Below are 21,253 nucleotides of genomic sequence, written 5' to 3' on the forward strand. Positions count from 1 at the left end.
CATAGGGAGACTATAAGAGAAAAATTATCTTTACAAGAAGAGTTGGTATTTTATTTCTCTCAATTCAAAAATTGAGAGTTAGAATATCGGGTTTCTTCATATTTTTTAAAAATAGTTTTTTGTTCTTTAATTGAGGTTAGAAGCCTCCTTATTTTTATTTTTTAAAAATTAGGAGCCTCTTAATTATAACAAAGGTAATTTTGTTTTTTTAAAAGCTGTGGTCAGAACTTGGTAAAAAAGTGGAAATTGCCAAAACCCTTTAAGTTTGTAAAATTGCCAAAAAAACACCCCGTTAGTTTTTGCAATCCCCAAAAACCCCTCCTTTTTAAAGTCTATGTTTTTCAAACCCCAAACCCCAGTAACGGATGTGAACGGAGTGAGTTTCAAAATTTTTGGACTGAAAAATGCCCTTGCATGGGGAGTCGTGGGATGCAGCCATCTCATGCATTTGAGAGGAAGTGGGGGTTTTCCGTGAGGGTAACCCGAGAGACCAATTTATTGGAGCCGCTTTAATTGCTTTTTCTCAACTCACGTCTTGCTTTTTCCATTTCAAGTCGTCTCCGAAGTTGTCTCTACCGTGAAGCCTCTCGTAATTGCCATTTTCATCGCCTTTTTCCCTTTCCACCCGGGTATCTCGAGGGAGAAGTCCCCCTGCGCAACTAGTTGGCATTTCATCGAGTTTTGCAATCTAAGGTATTGAGTATGGTTTTATGTTAACCTGCTCATTCAAAGAAAGATTTTTTTCGGTTTTGTTTTTGTGCTCCTGCTTTTTGTTGGAAGATATCGAAAGTCTGCAGGGGATTTCTACTGGGGTTTTGTTAGTCTGCAGGGAGATTTCTCGGCTAGGGTTTTTGTTTTGTTTTGCATTTTTCAGATGTATACACTATCGAAATAGTTTTTTCGATTGTTATGATTTGTGTAATATTTATAATGTACATTTCCGCTTCGTTTGATATGGTTGCGCTTTACAAATGAGGTTGACGTTTAAGAAATGAGATGTTACAGTTTAACATTTGTTGTCTGCTCAAGTATTCTCGCCTCTGCTTAACAAAATGGGTCTCTGCTTTAACATTTTATATCTCTCGTTTAATAACCGAGAGTTTACCGTTTAAAACCTTATATTTCCGCTTAAACTTTTGTCAATACTGCAGGCTTGTGATTATGGCGGTCAACCTAGTTAATGGGCGTTGCTATTTGACACCCGGCCAGGAGACCTTAGTCGAATTGAAAGTTAACATGACCCCTCGACATCGGGAGATTATTCGAAGGACACCGTTTGCTGCGTCATCGAGCTGGAAGCCATATACCAAGAGAGGGCCCTTCTTGATTCTTCTTTTGCGAAAGGTACGATGGTCGCACCAATAAATTCGGGGATCGGGGAAAGCTCGCCGAGTTTCGGACCTCAAGATGTGGCCCTCGTTCTTGGTCTCGCTGCTTGCGATGGCGACGCAGCTGGTCTTTCGGAAGAAGAAAACCGGTCGCCGCTCGAAGGTCGGTGATCTATCAAAGACCCTACGAGAGCACAGAGACTCCATCAAGAGCACTGGTGCAACTTGTTCGACAGAAGGGAGAAGAAGATAATTTTGTCAAACTCCCGATGGTGTACTCATGGGGACGATCCTCTTCCCAAATACATCATGCTCGGGTTCGAACCGGATCGCTGATTACGCCGATGATCTACCAGCCCATGGGCGACTACGCATGGGCGCAGAGCGACGCACAGCTGGCTTATGGAGGATATTCCACAAGCTGCGCCTGAGTGCAAGATAGATCGCGTCGGGAAGAAGACCAAACTGTGGTACATTAAGGGTTGCTCGGTCGCCTTAACGCCCGGTTTTACGAGATGACCGGAACGGGAAGAAAGTCCGCTTTCAAGAAGATCCCAAGGATGTCGCTACGGTGAAAGTACTTACCGAAGCAAGCGACCGGAGAAACGAGCTTGTCATCGCTCGATGGAAAAGAGGTAATAAATCATGGACAATGTTTAACATAAGTCTTTAATGTTTAAACATTTTATTTAGCGCTTAACTTTAGTATTTACCGCTTTAACTCTTATTCATACTGGGTTTAAATATTTTTGTTCTCCGCTTAATTATATTCTATAACGTTTAAATATAGTTTTTATAGTTTAAAATGAATGATCTCGCTGAAATTGTTTGGTTTACATATGTTAGTTTCCTGAGCTGGTTCCTGTGAATCTTTGAAGAAGAAATATTTGTTGGCGCCCTAACCGACGGATGGATGCCATGCTCCGAACCACTTGCTCAAGGCGAGGATGAGAGGCGACTCTCATCGCGCTGGCCGCTCGGGCCTTCTCCTACTTCCAGCCCCACCACGCCGCACGCATTCCTCGGCCGAGAAGCCCTCCCCTACGAGATGCAGTAACAACCCCTACCACGACAACGACGGTCCCCGACCATGGCGCCTCCCGACCGTGGCGTTCCCACCGGTAACATTAGGCGAAGATGTCACCGCAAGCTCTTACGCAGTACGCCGATATTGACGATCGAAGTTTCCTCGACTCGTCAGTGGTGGGAGTCGGAAGGGACGTTTCACAAACCCGGCACGCGCCATCCCTCGAAGAACCGAAGCACCCGGACGAACGAGGCGTCGGAATTTCGACGACTGACGCATCATCATCGGAAGGTCATTCCAAAGGCGGCCACATTCGAAGAGACTTGCGAAAAGAGGAGAACAATATCGCTTCGTCTCCACCGCCGTACGACGATGAAACAATAGCAACACCATCGGGCGATCGATGTCTTATCGAGTCTCGCCGCTGATGACATGGCTGACGACTGGAGGACATCGTAGATGATGCGTGGCTCGTCATGCGTTGAGAAGGTCGTTGACTCTCTTCTCGATGAAATCGCCGACCCGGTGGAACGCTCGCCGAGATGCTGCGATCAAAGATGGACACAATCCCCGAAGGTCGAGAACAAGTTAAGGGTGTGTCTCCCAATCGATGTCATTGTCGTGCCACGGTTGAGAAGATCGTCGAATCCTGTCGCTGGCCGTGGCCGACAAGATCAGCAGCCCAAGCGAGACACAATCCCACCACAACAAGAACCATGTAAGGAAGTGTCTGCGGTTGATGCTGTCGCTGTCGTCCCCGCATCGAAGCCAGACACAATCCCACAACAAGAACAACAATGTAAGGGATGTGTCTGCAGTTGATCTGTCGCCATCGCCCCCGCATCGAAGGAAGATGCGTGAAGACCCCGACCGAGCAACTAGAGAGATGATCAAGGCCAATCGAAAAATTGGACCGGGATCGGCTCGGAAAGCTTTTTATTCGAAGAAGAAGAAATGGGTTGGCCTCGAGTCGTCTTTAATCAACACGAGCGAGTTGATGAGGATCTTCCTCAACCTGCCTACTGGATCGGTAAGTGTAACGCTTTTATGATATTGTTTAAAGAGTTTCTTATAGTGTTTAACTATTACCCTAATAGTGTTTAATACAATTATGTTATCATTTAAGTTTTCGCCTTTACCGTTTAATTATATATAATATCATGTAACAATTGATAATATCATTTTAAATATTTACAATATGGTCTTCTAATATCCATTATCGTTTAACCTCACAGATCGTGTGGAAGAATGACGCGTCGATCGACTACACGCGACGGGTTATACACTGCTTGAGGGGAAGGAGATGGTCGATCGATGATGTGATGGACGCTTTTCAGATGCATAATACAAAAAGTCGCCGAGCAAAGAGCCATATCCTTACAAGAAGGCGCCTCCATCGCCGATCGCTTCTACTGCTTATGTCAAAGCGGACGACGCGACATGACACAATTATGGCTATGATCGGGGATGCTGTCAAGCAACTCGCATGAAGTTCAAATTGTCATCCTCCCGATAATCATGAATGGCCACTTCCATGTCGTCGTCTCCGACAATGATAAACAAGAATACAGGGCATTATTCTTCATGTCCCTGGAATCGATAAGGGACGCGTTGGACATGGTAAGTTCTTTAATTATCTGTTTGGTATTTAAATCGGTATTCTAATCTCGACTTGCATATCTCGACAGCGGAATCTATTCGACCTTTGTGCTCGATACGGAGTTAAGCGAGTCGGCGACAGAAAGTACCCGCTCGTGCACGACACGTAAAACCCCACGCTAAAAACAAGGAAGCGCCGATTGCGCCGGCTCACGTCATGCGGTTTATCGAGCATTACTGTGGGGTGAGAAGTTACGGCTACCGCAGAGCAGACGTCTCACCTCGGATTACGGTATGTTACCCGCGATACTTAAGGAGGGAGGGCACGGCGTCCACGACAAAGGGGTCGTCAAGCGGGTTAAATTGCTTTTTTGAATAACATGTCTTCAGTATATCCGATCATCAATTTTGTTTTCAAATGTAAATCTGACAAATTCAATTCATTGTTTTCGTGTTCGAAGAACATGACTTAGTATATCTTAATGTAAATTTTTGTTTGTTTTTGAATTAGTAAAGCGGGTTAAATTCCATTCGGTTTTATTTCATTGTTTAATTTACGTTGTGATTGTGTACATTTCACTTTCATTGTTTAAATATAGTATATATCGCTTTAAACATCGGGTTTTAAATATTTCAAATTACGGTGTACCCGCTTTAAAATAACACTTTCTCTGTTTAAATGAATGCACTTATTGTTTAACTAAATATGGAAAGTTGCCCATCAATACACAATTCAATTCATTGTTTTTGTTTTCGAAGAACATGACTTGTATATCTCAATGTAAATTTTTGTTTGTTTTTTCAATTGTAAAGGGTGTTAAATTTCATTCGGCTTTCATTTCATTGTTTAATTTACGTTGTAGTTGTGTACATTTCCGCTTTCATTGTTTAAATATACCATATATCGCTTTAAACATCAGTTGAAATATTTCAAATTACAGATGTATCCGTTTAAAAATAACAAATGTCTCCGTGTAAATACATTCAATTCAGTTATAAATACACAATGTTTCCCGTCATCGTCTTCGGTTTATTAACAATGCCTAGTCGTGCATGGCGTTTCATCAGAAGATCGCCGATCGTGACCGGATCCTCGCAGTGCCGCTGATGTAACTCGCGGACATCAAACGCCACGACTCGATCCTCTTCGTCTAGGCCGCCCAGTCGCCTTCTAATCACAAAGGTCGCAAACGAGCTCACGATTTCGTCCCCAAGGCCTCGCTCATCGTCGGGTATGGGGAATATAGCTTCATTGTATGCCAGTTTGTAATTGTCGACGGTGATTACGGCTAATTGATTCTCAAGATAAGGAAGAAGGCTCACGAAACATCCTTTCAGATAGAGTGGTTGTCCATGGGAAGAGGAGGAGGAGGAGGAGGAGGAGGATGATGAGGACGACGAGGAGTGGTTGTCCATCGGGGAGGTTCTTCCCGGTTATTTATGGTGTGAAGTCCGCAGCGGTCGACTCTTCAGTATCCGAGAAAAAGTTAAACGCGCATGTCGATCATCGATCGATGAGAACGAACGGGTGTTCGGAATTTGAGTTATCATCGCATAAGAATTAATGCCGCCATTAATTCTTACGCACGGATACCATAACCTCACACCGCCACGTGCCACATGCCAACAATTCAGGATCAAACGAAAAAGATCACCGCTTTACTGCAGAGACTTTGAGAATTTACACGCTTATGAATAGTTATACATGTAAAGATAATGTTAAACGGAGATGGGAAGTATTAAACGGATATGACAATTATTAAACATATTAGTAAAATATTTAAACGGATAATAGCAAATAGTTAAACATTATTTAAAAATATACAAATAGATAACCATAAACGAGAAGAACTTTACAACGAAATGAACTCATCGTATTCATCGCTCTTTCCTCGCCGTAATACAACTTTACAACCATAAACGAGAAGACGATAATGGCACATGCTCGCTCGACAATAAAATCGACTACATCTCATTCGAAGATGAAGTGCACTTGACTAATCCGATGGAAATCAATTTCATTTTCCGCTCGAGAAACCGATTTATATATTTCGGTATGATAATGAGGAGAATAACAAGATGTAATGTAACTCCTCGGCATTGTCTCATCGAAACCAGTAGCAAAGTCCCTTCAAAAGGTCGAACACGATGTGATTTGGCGCTTTCCTTTCCCACTATTTTTCGGGGCCAAAAATGGGATTTCACAACATGGACCCATTTCGAAGTGAGCAGTGAGGGGTAAAGGGAAGTTAAACACTAACCCGAAGGGTCATCGTGGTGTGTAAAAAGTAGGAGGGGTTTTTGGGTAAGTTTTGAAAAATTACGAGGGGTGAACAGTAATTTTCCCAAAAAAAAATTGTCCTAATTTTTGTGTTGTATTATTTATTTATTTATTTTATTGCGGTTCAAAATTTCTTGTGTTAAATAAATAGATGTTGAGACAAAGATTGTGTGGGCCACGCTTGGTAATATTGGGAATCAACTGATGAAGGACGATAGGTGACTAATTTTTGGTAAAAATTTTAGAAAAATTGATTAAAGTAATTTCACTCTTTATATCTTCTTTTCCTTTCCCACCCTTTGTACTTGTATCAATCTCTTCTCCCCCCCAAAGTTTAAATTATGGAAAACAATCTCACTTAAAATTTAAATTCTCTCATCCTTTTATTTTCAAAATATGGATACGTTGACAATTTAATTCAAGAGTATTAATTTAAATGTGACTTGCTAGAATTTGATTATGATTATAAATTTATAATGTTAACACTAATGTGACTATGATCAAATTCCAATTAGAATATGAATCCAAATAAAATTTTGATGAATGGTTTAGTATAAACATATTTCTTATATGATTTTTTTATTATTTTAAATTTAAATTATTTACACAATAATTTTTATATTTTAAAAGTATAGTACTTATGTATAATTATTATATTAATACCCCTAACAAAGATATTTAAGCAAATAGAAATTTAAAGATTAAAAACTCTTATTTTAACAAAGTTGTTTTTAAATGATTTAATGGTGAGCGATGCTGGCATTCATTTTGGGTGAAGTGAGTTAAAGTGGGGAACTTAGGAAGTATCACTTTGGCGTTCATTTCAAGGAAAGTGTGGAGAAGTTGTGCTTTTCATTTGTGTTAAAGTGAGAAAAATGACATTTTTCCTCACTCTGATTTGAATTTTGAATTAATCTCATTTTAATATATATTTTTTTTACTAAAGTGGGAAGTAAGTCAATCTATAAAAATCACTTCCTTTCACTTACAAAGTCTTTTTTGAACTCATATAACTTCAACATCTAAATCCTTTGGTTTTATTCTTATTTTTTATGACCAATGAACATCAGAAGTCCTAAAGTGATAACACTTTCCCCCACTTGAAGTGGATTTTCCCCCATTTTCTGACTTCTCCCTATTTACGGAAAAATGAAGTGATCTCACTTTCACTACTTTTAATGTTTATTTTGTCAGAAGGTGAGAGTAGAATCGAAAAAATATATGTATTGAGTGAAGTTCTATGAGTTCAAAAAAACTTTGGAAGTGAGGAAAAGTGAGTTTTTATAGATTGACCCACTTCCCCATTTCAGTAAAAAAAATGTTGAAATAGGTTTATTCAAAATCCATTTTAGACGAAAATGGGGGAAGTAGCACTTCCCCCATTTCAGGACAAATGAACTCCAAAAGTAAGGAAATCAGATTACTTCCCTTCACTTCTCCCTACTTCCCCTGAATTGAACACCGCTGACAGAAAAGTTTTCCTGAATGATATGGATGCCATCATCTACGTTATTTTTTTCTATAAATCTTGTAAATATTATAAAATATTATAAAATCTTACCTAAAACTCTAAAATGCAAAAATTCAAATATTATAAAATTTTTATACCTAAATCTTAAATACTAAATCTGTAATCCTAAACCTGTTTTACAATTTAGGATTTAGATGATAAAAAAATTTATTTACAAAAAAAAAAAATGAAAGAAGGTGAAAGAATGATATGATGTTATATGAAAATCAATTTACATCCGCATCATTTAAAATAATAATTTTAAAATTTTAATTTTATAAAAATATCATTACTCTTGATGCATATTGATAATTCTAATGATTTAAATTGATAATATTAGATAATTAGTTCGGCTTGAAAAAAAAACCCAGTTTTTGAACTTATTTATAGAAACACTCCTTTATTGTCGACTTTTTCATAGAAAAAGATTCAGAAAAAGGACTATAATTAAAATTTGAAAAAAACTAGAGGATGTTTTTTTGTAATTCGACGCCCTTTCTCTTCCTATCCTTGTTCGTACCCCTAAAAATCTCTTTCGATCCCTCGTCAATGTCGTCATCTGCGCCCGTGGCTTCGATCCCTTGATTTTTCTGCACTTTTTATCGAATCCGCTGATCGATTTCGATTTCTTCGACCCTGCTCTCTGATCTCAGCATCTAGATCGATACCATCTTTGGTTTTCTTTTCAAATCTAAGATTTTTTATTGTTCGCCATCGTTGATTTGATCGAAGCTTCTTTTTGGCTGTAAGTCCTGCCGATTTTGATCGAATCCTTGATATGGAGCCGATGGATATTGTTGGGAAGTCGAAAGAAGATGTTTCTCTTCCGAAAGGTATGAATTTTATTTTGAAATCTCTGAAAATTTGGCTTTTTATGATTCGATTACTTCATTGCGTTTTGTGTTAAGTTGAAGCCTCAGATGATACTTTTTTTTTAAAAAATATATATATATATTTCTGCTGATTAGGGTTCGGGAGAGGAAATTTTTGAGATTTAGTTAGTGAATTGGAAGATTTATTTGATTTACTGATCATAAGTTTTAGGCACTTTGTGCGCTGTTGGATCTGAAACATTGCTGTTTTTAATTCTCTTCAATATCTACTTGTAATTACTACGTGTTGATTTGTGGATCTGTGTGGAAATCCTTGACTTTGTGTTCGTGCTTGTCTTTTTTTATTATGCCATACTTTCGCATTATGTTTATCCAAGCCTTTGATATAAATTTATGTCGATTTGTTATTGATTTTCAATGTGATCTTGTGGAAAAAATTATCGTTTAGGTAAAATGTCAAGTATTGATCAATTATTACATCAGTTTGAAAAGTGGAAACTCTTAGAATGAGTACACAAGCATTTTTTTTCAGATTGTGCTTTGGATTGTACTCGCCCTGTATGCTGTATGTCGAGGAAATGGACATCTATAAATTCTTTATTGGTATAATGGAATCCCTAATTTATCACTGTTGTTTCCCTCATCTTGTCCATCCTTGGCCTTGCAACCAAATTGGCCTCTGGATTTCCTTCCCCGATCCTTATCTACACTGTCCTCAGGCCATAGTAGTTCGGCACCTCACCTTTGCCTTGCTATGTGAGAGTCATTTTAAAAACAATGAGGTTTCCAAAGAGGCCAGCATGTATACCTTGTAGGTGGTAGAGTGTTGACTAGTTTCCTAGATGAATGTACAAAATTCCATCACTTGAAGGTGGAAAAGATCTGCTCATCATTATGAATCAGGATGTGCAAATTTTGGTTGATGGTTTAAATAGGAGTTGTTATTTTCAAAGAATTTGGCTTTCCAAACATTCAATATCTTTATATATTTATCTCAGTTATAATTTTAGAAAGACTCATTTGGTCATTTTGATTTATTGTTTTCTGTCTCTTGTTATTCCTATCATTCAATGTCACTTTTTAAATGATAGTTGTTTCCTGTCTGATATTAGTTATTTCCACAAGTGTGCTTTGGTAATGAATTTTATTATTCACAATTCTGTGCTGTTAAAATTTGGCTATTTGATGAATTGACTGTTATTTCTACTATTAGTTGTATGAAGTCTTATGTAAATGTGTTAACTCCTCTTGTGTTACTGATTCAGTACTTTTTCTACTTTCAGCAACTATGTTTAAGATCATCAAGGAGATGTTGCCACCTGATGTTCGTGTTGCAAGAGATGCTCAGGATCTTATTGTTGAGTGTTGTGTGGGTAAGTTATGTTCGTTGTCATGCTATCTCTTCATTCTGCATGCCCACAGCTTCATATATTTTCTTGCAGCAATTAATTCTGCATTGGCCAATTCATCTATTGGGTGGTTCCTTTAAAATGTGATTGATGTATGAATAAAATTTGAAGCAACTATGTTCATATTTGTATGGTGCCTTATGACTATGTCAATAATTCTTGTATGGGACGTTATGATTCTCACTTAGTAAAATGAAACACCCATGCACATTAGTGAAGAAATAAACTTCTTCACTCAAGCATCAGTCACTGGTTAGGCTAATAATTGATTGTGAATGAAAGACAGAAAGAAAAGAAAACATGGATTTTGAGTCATCCTTTGGAAAGCTTTGCTGAGGATTGTTACTTTTGAAATCGGTGATGAGTATACAATCCCTGGAAGCAAGAAGAGCATCTGGAGAACCAAATATCACTCAAAGCATGAAGAATTGCATGGTGTCGGTGTTTGGATGTTAGGTGGATAAAATGTCACAAAATTATTTATATTGATTTGGAGGATCTGAATTAGCATTATGTTGTTCTATGAGAATCCTTTGGCTTGGAGTAAATTTTATGAATAATTATTAAGTTTATCTGTTGGTCTCTATTTCTCAGACTGTTTGTTGGCCATTGTTCACTTATATTGTCCTTTGTTCATTTTGTTGCAGAATTCATCAATCTCGTTTCTTCAGAGTCTAATGAAGTTTGCAGCCGAGAGGATAAAAGGACAATTGCACCAGAACATGTGCTCAAGGCCTTAGAGGTAGTTTATGCGACCAGATACATTTTACCTTATGGATTCTCTATTTTAATTATTTTCCTTGTTTCTGTTGTTTTGGTTAAAATGGCATAACTCTGATTTATAGGATTACCGATAATCATAAAGCCCAAGGAATTTTATTAGTCAAATACTATAACCATCTAAAATGCAGCATGTTTACAATTTTTTCCTGTGTGCCTGACCCAAGGGCATTCAGTTATTTATGACCCTTTGTAAGAATTATGAGTGAACGAGAAATCATTGATTTTGGATAACTCTTCGTATAGCATCAAAGTTACATGTGAACTGCTTCCATAATCTTATAGCCTAATATGTAATATGTATTCATTGACACCCACTTAATTCAGTTTTGATTTAAATTTTTTTCTTATGTTCTTATCCATTTGTATTGGCATATTAGGACATTTTTTTATACTTGTTGGAAAAATAATTGTATTGAATTTGCAGTATGGACAAGTGGCTAACAGTACTACTTGACAATTGACCTATGAGAACATGAAAGACAATATTTGGTATACATTAACATGCTTAAACACTGCACCCTCAACTTCTACTCAACTATTATGCACACACACTGGCATCCGCATACAGAGCTTTTCATTCATGACCATCCTATCAGCTGTTGCATGTCAAGATTCATTTATATATAAAAAGTGTCTTATATTTTGTGTGAGATACTGAAAGAACCACCTTCAAATAAAATTGAGGATTCGTATTTCTTAATTGTATGCAGCAAACACGATTCCTTATATATATATATATATATATTCGTTTAACCAGAACCTGGCTTTTGGAAAACTGGAATTTTTGACTCCCAGCTTGGAGTTCTCTGGTGTAAATGAAATACCGGCAAATTGGAGACTTGACAATATATGCCTTGAGTTATTGATAAGAAGTTGGCCTCCTAGTTATTGAATTTTCTACTTGAACAAGATGCCTTCTTCATAACCTTGTGGTTAAATCTATTTTTGGTTTGATCTGATCCACCATTGTCACCAGGTTCTTGGTTTTGGGGAGTATATAGAGGAGGTTTATGCTGCATATGAGCAACACCGGCAGGAGACACTGGTTAGCATCTCTCTAGTTTTCCTCCTTGTCGTGTATTCCCTTCTTTCACTTATTATTTATTGTGTGCGCACGCACTTGATGCTCCTTTAAAATTCAGCAGGATTCCCCAAAAGGTGGCAAGTTCAGCGGAAATGAGATGACCGAGGAAGAGGCCCTGGCTGAACAGCAGAGGATGTTTGCTGAGGCCCGTGCAAGAATGAACAATGGATTGAACTTGCAGCAGAAGCAACTGGACTCAGAGCACGCATCAGACAGCTAATAGTATCTTCATTTTAAATAGCTTATTATGCTTGTGTAGTAGTATCCATCGGGCCGGTCATAACCCCGCAAATCCGAGTATAGATGCATCTGTCTCCCCTTTCAGAAAATCTGCTGTTCTCTGTAATCTTTAGGCTTGAAGTTTGTAAATGTTATCGATTGACATTGACTGTGTTAGTGAAAACCAAAATATAGATTTCCTTCTATTGGAAGTGCTTCATCCTTGCATTGCAAATCTCTTTCACTTCAGATCATTATTGTTCTTTACTTTGTTTTAGTTTTCATGTCATGATACTGAGTGGGATTTATTATGTATTTTCCAAGTTTGTTTGCACCTGTTTTGATTTGCATATTTACATCCCAGCAATCAGCAAAAATAAGTAAATAAATAAATGAAAGTATAGGGCAACGTTGAGTTTTATTAACTATATGAATATATGGATTTTACAGCAGTATATCTGCATTTGCATACTTTAGTTTAGCCTAGAATTTATAGATACAAATCAAATATTGTATTAAGGGGTGTATGTGTATTTAATATTACTAGACACACAAGAATTTCTTATCTCTTTATTTTTGGACAAATCTCAGGAATGCTTGAACTTATTACCTCACAACGTGGTTGCCAATAAAAAAGAAGTTATGATATTTTTTAGGGGGTTATAAGTAAAAAGACCTCTTGCTTTCTATCTCCGGCCTTCTCGTTCGTGCAGAGAACCCTTTTATCTCTCAATCGAGCGTGGGGGTGTTGGAGATCGATCGAGGTAGAGATTTAATTGCATTCTAAATCTTTCTTGTTGTTCATCTAATTCATGCTTTTTCTTAGCAAATCATGAGCCATCGCCGTTTATCTATGTCTCTTTTTTGATCCTTGGTGCGATATTGATTTTGGGGGTTCAAAACTTCTTGCTTTTTGAGAAAAAAGTCGTCTTTGTTGATTTTTCGCAAGGATGTAGTGTTTTATTGTCGATCACTGTGGTCTTTGGTGTTTTAATTGCCTGCCTGATGTTAATGAATACCAGTTGTTTGATGAAATTCCCGTAGTTTAATGTGAGATCAACTATGCATGGAAAGTTCAATTTTTTTCAGGAAACTTTCATGTATGAATTAATGTTGTGGAACTGGAGGGGATTAGGATGGGTTGAAAGATTTTTATGCCATCATGTTCATTTTCTAATGCAAGCTTGCTCGAATGTCTACTTCAATAACCATGAAATTTAGAATTTTGGGATGTAGCAACAGTAGCATTATACATTGCTTCTCCTCTCTGATTGGCTTTGTATAAGTGATTTTGTTTACTTTGCTTATTATTTAAAAAAAAATTCTTCAAACCTAAGCTTCATGTTTATCCCAGTAAATGACCCAAACTTCCCTAGGTTTCCTCATTATTCAGGGGTGACACTAGCAATGCTGCTGATGAATACCCATGCAATGTCTTGTAATCAATGCTGGTTATTGTGTGGAAGCATAGAGAACACTAATCCAGCTGTATATGTGGTGTATGTCCCTGCTTATATTCATAGTACAGTAGGATCTAGTAGCGAATTGGACTTGAAATGTATAGAGTTGATGTTTATGTTCTATGGAGAGCACACAAAATATGCTCATCCCTTATTATGAGGCGAAGGTTTAATGATTCATTATCCACTTCAGAGAATGAGTAAACTTGAGATCTGCTTCACACTTTTGCCAGAAGTATATGTGTTTAAACTATCTATGAAGATGATTTTGCTGTTAATTCTGAAATACTGCACTTATATGTGTGTGTGTGTGTGTGTGTGTGTATTTTCTGAAGAAGCTCAATATCATCAACTTCTTTATTCTTACGCTACTAACAAATGGGTAACTGGTGAAGCAGTGTCTTGTGTGATAGGACATAATGGCTCAGGCTGCACGTCTGAATCTGAGAATGCAGAAGGAGCTGAAACTGTTATTGTCTGACCCGCCACCAGGGGTCTCACTTCCTTTACTTTCTGATAATGACAGCTCTTCATCTTCCTCTTTATCAATCATTGAAGCTTGTAAGTTTTAGTCCTTTCCATGTATTTCCTTTCTGTGGATCTCTAGTTACATTCTTTGTTTTAATTATTCATGCTTTTAATTAAGTTCTTCAAAAATATTCATAGATGTATGGCAGTTGATGATGTTAATCCACAACTTACAGGGATTAAAGGGCCTGAAGGAACTGTGTATTCTGATGGAGTTTTTACTCTTAAGATTCAAATACCTGAAAGGTTTCCCTCTGGAATTTTTAAAATTCTTTTGTCGGGAATTATTATTATTATTTACCCCCTTTTCTTAAACTTTGGACTTAAAAAGCTTTTTTGTTTATGCTATTGCCATATGCAGATATCCTTTTCAGCCACCCATTGTGACTTTCACCACCCCTATTTACCATCCCAACATTGATGATGGAGGGCGAATCTGTCTGGATATTCTTAACTTACCACCCAAGGTGAGTACATTAATATGCTGCTTACCTTGTCTGCGCGCGCGCACCCATGATTCTTAGTGGGGCATTTTTACTTAGATTTTTTTTTTAATGGAAAGTACCTCTATAAGGTCACTCACCCTGTCATTAAGATTTCTGGAATTTCATTTTAGGGGGCATGGCAACCGTCTCTAAACATTTCAACAGTTTTAACAAGTATTGGCTTGTTGCTAAGTGAGCCTAACCCCGATGATGGCCTTATGGCAGAAACAGTAAGCATGCTTCGACGTCACCATGGCTCAATGTCTAAACCCAAGAAATTTGCCTATACATAACTAATTTCTCTTCTTGGCGCATATACAGAGCAGGGAATACAAATATAACAGGCAAGTTTTTGACCAAAAGGCTCGATGTTGGACAGAGAAGTATGCTGGAGCTTGTAAAAGTAAAGATGGTGCCTTGGGGAAGACAAGTATTGTAAGGCTAGCTTAATTTATTTAACAATTATTGAAGGGTTGAATCATTAATTAGCTATGTTCTCTGAAATCTTGTGTTTGGAAAGTCAGATCCATCTGAGGTTCTGAACCTCATTGTTTTGTGCTGCTTTTGCTTCCTGTGCAGCCATTGTTCCCTTTGCTTTCTTCTTTCAAAGCTAGTATCACTAAATGTGGACATAGAACTAATAATAGTTTTGCTTTCCATATTAATCTTCTTATGCCCTGTAATCCTTTTAATAGCAGGAGGTTGCAAGAGCTGAGACCGAGCAAATAAATTCGGTTAGTGAAAGTGAGAGTCGGAAGAAGCTTCGTGTAATAGGTCAGAAGTTATCACTGAAGCCAAAACCTCAAATATCAAAGAACGAGAGTGATGACAAGGAGAATGCGGCACCTACTCGACGCTTATCATTAGCTTGCTCCCAAATACATCCTACTGATTCACCGGTTGAAATCAACCAGAAACAGAAGCCAACTCATGAAGATACTGAGAAAACTTTGAAGAGAAACCAGAATCAGGTGGTTGAAAGTCCCAAGATTACAGAGACATTAATTGTGTTAGATAGTGAAAGTGATGATGAAGGTGAATGCCGTTCTAGATCAAGATTGTCCCTCAAAAGGAAACAAATATTGGGAAAATGGAAGCCAGAATGCAGTTGAAAATTAGAACTGATTTGTTTTGTTTGATGAGAAATTGAAAATGGTGTTCTCTGGCAATGTACATGATCCTAGAACATAGAAACTGTATGAACTCACTGACTTGTGTGATTGGAAACAAACTGGAAACAAATGCAACTCTCTTTTGTGATAAAGTTTTTGTGCCTTTTTCTGATTCACTTTCTTTGGATTTTTAAATGAAGAAAAATCAAAATAAATAATAAAGCAAATTTCATTTTTGTCGGACAGTTGATGCTAAATTCTCTTAGGCAGATTTTAATGGGAATTCTTTGTTTTCTAATTTTTCCGGAAACCCCATGTATTTCTTCATGTATCACAAAAAGGCTAACTAAAAATATTGGTTTTTAGCCATCTCATGGTTTATCCGTAAGTATATTGATTTTTAGTCTGATATTATTACAAGGTGCAAAAGTATGGAAAGTATAGAAGGAATTCCAAATTACAAAAAGAGATAATGAATTGGCTATTTTGTCAAAAATTTTTAAATGTTTTTAAAAAGTTTGGTTCTGGATAAAATATTTGATCTCTTTTCAAAAATAAAATATTTACTGAAAGCTTCTAGAAATAAAGATATTTTTCATCCACAGAATCTAGACAATAAATAAATTATAAAATTGACAAATATATTTCTAACTTTTTAAACCACCTTCCTATTTTAATCATCAAATCACCATAGCTATTAACAAAATAAATAAAAACAAAACAAACTTCAAATGTAAAATCCAAAAACAATCCCATATATGAAATACTTTGCAAATATAAACTCACTCAATCCTACTAAAACTCAAACTCAAACTCAAACTCAAACTCAATCCTCATCATAACATATGACCAATTATATAAAGATCACTAAACCTTCCAATTACTCTCCAAGAAAGTCCCTTCTTTTTTTCTCCTGTCTTATGATCAATAGAAAACAACAACTTAACCATGCCTTCTTCTTCTTCTTCTTCTTCCAATGTTCATCAAAGCCGTTTCAGTGATAATCCTTACTGGTACTACAACATCCATACTTGGTTAAGCAATGCAGATCTCCACAGCCTTAACGACGAAAGCCCGCGACGTCGTCCTCCTTCATTCATTATTTACTTAAACTTTGCCACTCAAACAATCTCCAGTTTAATGAACCAAACCTTTTATTCCAATGATGAAGAATTCCCATTAACAATTGAAACAAAGAGATTTTCCATGTTGGATATCTGGGCAATGAATCAGCAAGACCATGCAGAGCAGGTTATCAATTCTTTTTTCATGAACACCACAAACGGAGCAGCATTGTCCATTGAGAGACGTCAATGTCTGGTCTCTAACATCTTTAATATTATCAAGTCCTTTCTTGAAGATGGTACCTGGATTGAGCATGATCAGATCTTGATTGACTTAGAAGTGGTGGAGATTCAGCAAGATGAGGATTTAAGTGGGATGATTCTCCATGAATCTTTTGAAGATGCAGAGTTGAGGGCTTGTCCGGCATCACAGGCACTTTTAGAGAGTTTGGTGACCGAGGTGTTCTGTAAAAAAGGAGAAGAAGCAGTGAAGTGCATGATATGTTTGGATGAGCTTGTTACTGGTACTGAGGTTAAACGTTTGCCTTGTTCTCATCTATTTCATGGAGATTGCATTGATGGTTGGTTTGCACAAAAGGATTCTTGCCCGCTTTGTAGATTTACGTTGCATGATTGAAGATGAGCAGGAAGAGTTGGATTCATATATATATATATATATATATATATATATATATTTTTAGTGTAAAAGATATTTATTTGAAAAGTTTATAGTTCTAGACAGTATTTTGTGTTTCTTGGATATTGAAAATTATATTATGAATTGAATTAGAGTTAACTTTTTTAATATTCTGCTTCACCGGTTCATCATGTTATTTGTTTTCGGTTAACATTATTATTATTATTATTATTTACTTCATGTTTTAATTTCCACATGCTGAACAAACGGCTCTTAACGTAGAGGCTCGTTTGAGCTTATATGAAGATGTGGGTAAAAAAGTACAAATTAAAATTCACTTAAACATTTGACTAAAATCTCATTTATTGCAACAGAAAAACACTAGTTATAAATTACAACAGGAATAAAAAAAAGAAGAAGAGATATTACAAGGACTTTTAATAATTTAGAAGTATAGGGACTTAACTACAAAAGAAACCCAGACAGTTAATCACCTTTCCCTCCCACTTCTCCATTGCCTCCTTTGAACAAGGAAACACCTACCTTCTCTCTGTCTCTGTCTCTCTGTCTGTGTGTGTGCTGTCAATGGCTAAGTTTCAATTCCTTGTTTTCCCAGTCCTAGTGCTTTCATTGATATCCTCTGCAACCTCCAATGCATTGGACTTGAAGACGTTCCTTACAAACACTACAACTGGTATGCCAAAACTTCAACCAATCTTACAAACTTGGTTACTCACTTGGCAGTTCATTCATCATATATATGCATATATATATATTTATATATATCACCAATCTCCTTTCATTTTTTTTTTTGTTGCAATTACAAGCATCTGTCATTGTGTTTTGTTTTGTTGATAATTTCTAGGAACTGAGCCTTCATTAAGGATTGCAAATCAGCTTTCTAAACCCCTTATTGGGGATGATGGAAAGATCTATGCTTGTTCAGAAAACAACCTTTTCTCATTTAAAAGCAAAGGAACAATTGCAAGGATTATTCCCCTTGGTTTCAGATGTAATGTAGATATACCCCCAGTTAGTGATGGAAGAGGAAAGGTAGTTATTGTCTTTCCTCATTGTTCACATGAATGTCTTTTTGATCAATCTTTTGCAATTTAATTGCATTCTGAATTCCAACAAATCATTCTCTAGAAAAGTTTTGCTAAAACTTAATTAAAAATTCACCTTGGCAGATATATTTGATTGCAGAGGAAAGGATACTAAAAATTACTCCTTCAGACATTGTTACATCTGAGTCCAAAGTTGAAACTTTATTTAGTCTTTAATTCTACAAGTGAAGGATCAGAAAAAATAGTAGGACTTTCAGTCAGTTCATTTTATTCATCGGTTTTTATTACCATTCGGAATCGTGGACTCTTTGCATTTTATATGTGGGGGCAACTGATGTGGAGTTCTGGACCTATGCTTTATCGGTTTGGCTATCGTCAAGGATGCAACAGAACATAACACATTGTTTCTTTAATACAGCCTGTGGTTGATCAATGTGAGGGAACACTCTATGTAAGGCCCTTCACTTATCTTTACTTGGCACAATGTTATCAATTTTTTTATAGACTGACATAAGTTTGATCTTCTCTGAAACATGCAGATTTCAAACACTGAGGGGCAGCTTTATTCGTTGTATATCCGGCAACCGCACTTCAGATGGATCCAAGATTTCAGTTTAGTAGACAAGTTTCTATCAGTAACACCCGGCAACAATGGTCGGCTATTTGTCACTTTTCCTAGAAAGGCATTGCTAGTGGCATTAGAAGTTTCAACTGGAAATGTCCTATGGCAAAGCACTGTTGGTCCTTTAAGCATGGAAGACACTTTGCCAATTGTAGATTCTAATGGTAAATATAACGTTGCAGAATTTCTGCGCAAAATCATTTCTGATACTTGATTTTTTTTGTATTTCTGAAAATGCACATTATAAGAACAGCTCTTCAACTTTGCTAATAATCTCTGTCTCCTGAAAATTATAGGTTGGGTGTCGATAAGCTCAACTGATGGTTACCTCTACTCATTCTCACCAACTGGAAATCTGAAGAAGTTACTTCAGAAAACAGCAAGTGATTCAGTGGCTCAAGTTAGTCCTGTCCTTGATTGCTCAGGATTTGCGGTTTATGTTTCTCAGACGATAATGGAGTCGAAATTGATTCAGAACATTAGGAATTATACTTATATATCAGGGGTGAATCCAAAGAAACTAGTTGTTACTCTGTTGGCTCCAGCCACAGGAACTGTGTACTGGATCGGAACATACCCTGGTGAACATGAGTTGATATATTAACAAGAACATGATAATGATGAATTTGAAATGCTATATCATATCTAATTCTAAGATTTGAATAAATGTATCAGGTGATTTGTCATCTTTCTTATCAAAGACTGACCTGCGCTACTTTGCATCTGATGAGAGGATTCTTCTCGCATTTCTCTCTTCAGAAAGTAAGTTCTCAAAGTCATTAAAACTGAAGATATGTGACTATTTCATTATCATTCAAACTCATAAGATCTTGCATTTTTTTTTGGTTCAGGGATTGGGAGCACTTTGCCATGCTACACTAACTGTAATATTACGACGCAAATAACTGAAATTTAGGTGCTTCTATTGATTCCTTATATGTTTATATCATGATTTATCAGATCAGAAGCTCTCTTGGACCTGCTCACAAGGAGAGTCAAAGTTTGTGTACCTTGATTCAGGTGTGTTGCAAACATTTCATATTATTTTTGTGTATTGTGATATCGCCATGACTCACAAAACTATGCTTGCTTCTCAGAGAGTGAAAGAGCACTCCTGCTATTCTTGCTGTTGCAACTTGTGATTATATTTATGTTAGCTGGGATTGTCCGATTTTGCTGTGTATTCTGGAGAAAGAAGAGACTTCAAGACCACGGCCTCGGGAAATTCCTTGAGACTAGAGTAAGTGTATCAATGTTAAAGCTCATCTAACAATGAAAACATATGTTAACTTGAGAGATTTATTGATACTATGTCAGTATTCTCTTCACAAGAAGAAGCGAACATTAAGCAAGATGATCTCAGAGTTAGAGGACAAGCCGGCAACAAATGAAGTATTGGAACAGCTAGGTGAACTTGTGAAAGCAAAGGATGGTGTAGAGAAGAAACTTACTACTAGTTACAGTCTAGGGAGGGATAGTGTTGGTTCTAAACGACATTCTATTCTACCATTATATGATGGTAGTTCAAGAGGCCCACTTTTTTCGTAGTACAAAGAAGGAAACTGTAACTATTTTTAAAAACACTCAGCGATGATGATGATGATGATGATGATGACGGGGATGAGTCTACTTCAGGAGAAAGATGTATCAGCAACAGAAACAGCAGTGAAACTGGCAGCAGCAATGGCAATAATGAAGACAAATATATCGGGTCTTCTTCAAAAGGCAAGGAGATCATCAAAGACACAGCGGATGTGGAGTTTGTTGCACAGCGGAGTGGCATGGATCATCGACAATGTGAAGGATTCTATGGAGGAGAAATTTGTTCAAGAGAAGGACACTGTCTTCAACTAACTAGGATGAGAAACTTTGTTAAATAATTGAATAAATTACACTCCCAAGAATTTTTGGAACTCTGTCAAGTAGTATTCTCAATTACATCAGGATTGCTAACTACCACCTTGCTATGTTGTCACACTCAAGAATTACTGAGAAAGGAAAGAAAAGGAAACTTCTCTTCATCTCCTGATCTTCAAAGTTTGGGAAATTCTGATCTTTGCGAGCAAAACCGGGCTGGAGAATGTAATTTGCAATGTGCGGTCCAAAACATGTACATAAACCAGAAACATGGATATAGCAAGCTGCATCAGTAGGAAATACTCACAACAGAAGTAAAAGGAATAACAGTTCACATTTCTTATCATG

The 21,253-nt window shown here is 37.0% G+C and overlaps 3 protein-coding genes across 5 annotated transcripts; all 3 read left to right on the top strand.

Moving 5' to 3' along the window:
* Positions 1-8,347: 8,347 nt before the first annotated feature.
* LOC120257998 (protein Dr1 homolog) lies at positions 8,348-12,295 on the top strand. Of its 2 annotated transcripts, none has more exons than XM_039265330.1 (5): positions 8,348-8,578; positions 9,862-9,951; positions 10,635-10,729; positions 11,747-11,815; positions 11,913-12,295. In XM_039265330.1, exons 1-5 carry the CDS (start codon positions 8,524-8,526, stop codon positions 12,072-12,074), a joined length of 471 nt encoding a protein of 156 aa, XP_039121264.1. In that variant the 5' UTR covers positions 8,348-8,523; the 3' UTR covers positions 12,075-12,295. The 2 variants fall into 2 exon arrangements, with proteins under 2 accessions (XP_039121264.1, XP_039121265.1); XM_039265331.1 differs by having other exon boundaries at positions 11,916-12,295.
* A 437-nt stretch (positions 12,296-12,732) lies between these two features.
* LOC120258075 (ubiquitin-conjugating enzyme E2 T) lies at positions 12,733-15,792 on the top strand. 2 transcript variants are annotated; one of them, XM_039265416.1, is made up of 7 exons: positions 12,733-12,837; positions 13,932-14,094; positions 14,238-14,307; positions 14,423-14,528; positions 14,678-14,776; positions 14,868-14,981; positions 15,242-15,792. In XM_039265416.1, the coding sequence occupies exons 2-7, from the start codon at positions 13,953-13,955 to the stop codon at positions 15,656-15,658; spliced, it is 948 nt and encodes a 315-aa protein (XP_039121350.1). In that variant the 5' UTR covers positions 12,733-12,837; positions 13,932-13,952; the 3' UTR covers positions 15,659-15,792. The 2 variants fall into 2 exon arrangements, with proteins under 2 accessions (XP_039121350.1, XP_039121351.1); XM_039265417.1 differs by having other exon boundaries at positions 15,245-15,792.
* An 814-nt stretch (positions 15,793-16,606) lies between these two features.
* On the top strand, positions 16,607-17,359 carry LOC120258629 (RING-H2 finger protein ATL48-like). The gene has a single exon (XM_039266086.1). It carries the CDS (start codon positions 16,607-16,609, stop codon positions 17,357-17,359), a length of 753 nt encoding a protein of 250 aa, XP_039122020.1.
* The last annotated feature ends 3,894 nt before the right edge of the window (positions 17,360-21,253 follow it).

The sequence above is a fragment of the Dioscorea cayenensis genome, chromosome 4 (assembly GCF_009730915.1).
Source record: "Dioscorea cayenensis subsp. rotundata cultivar TDr96_F1 chromosome 4, TDr96_F1_v2_PseudoChromosome.rev07_lg8_w22 25.fasta, whole genome shotgun sequence".
In the NCBI taxonomy this organism is placed as follows: domain Eukaryota; kingdom Viridiplantae; phylum Streptophyta; class Magnoliopsida; order Dioscoreales; family Dioscoreaceae; genus Dioscorea; species Dioscorea cayenensis.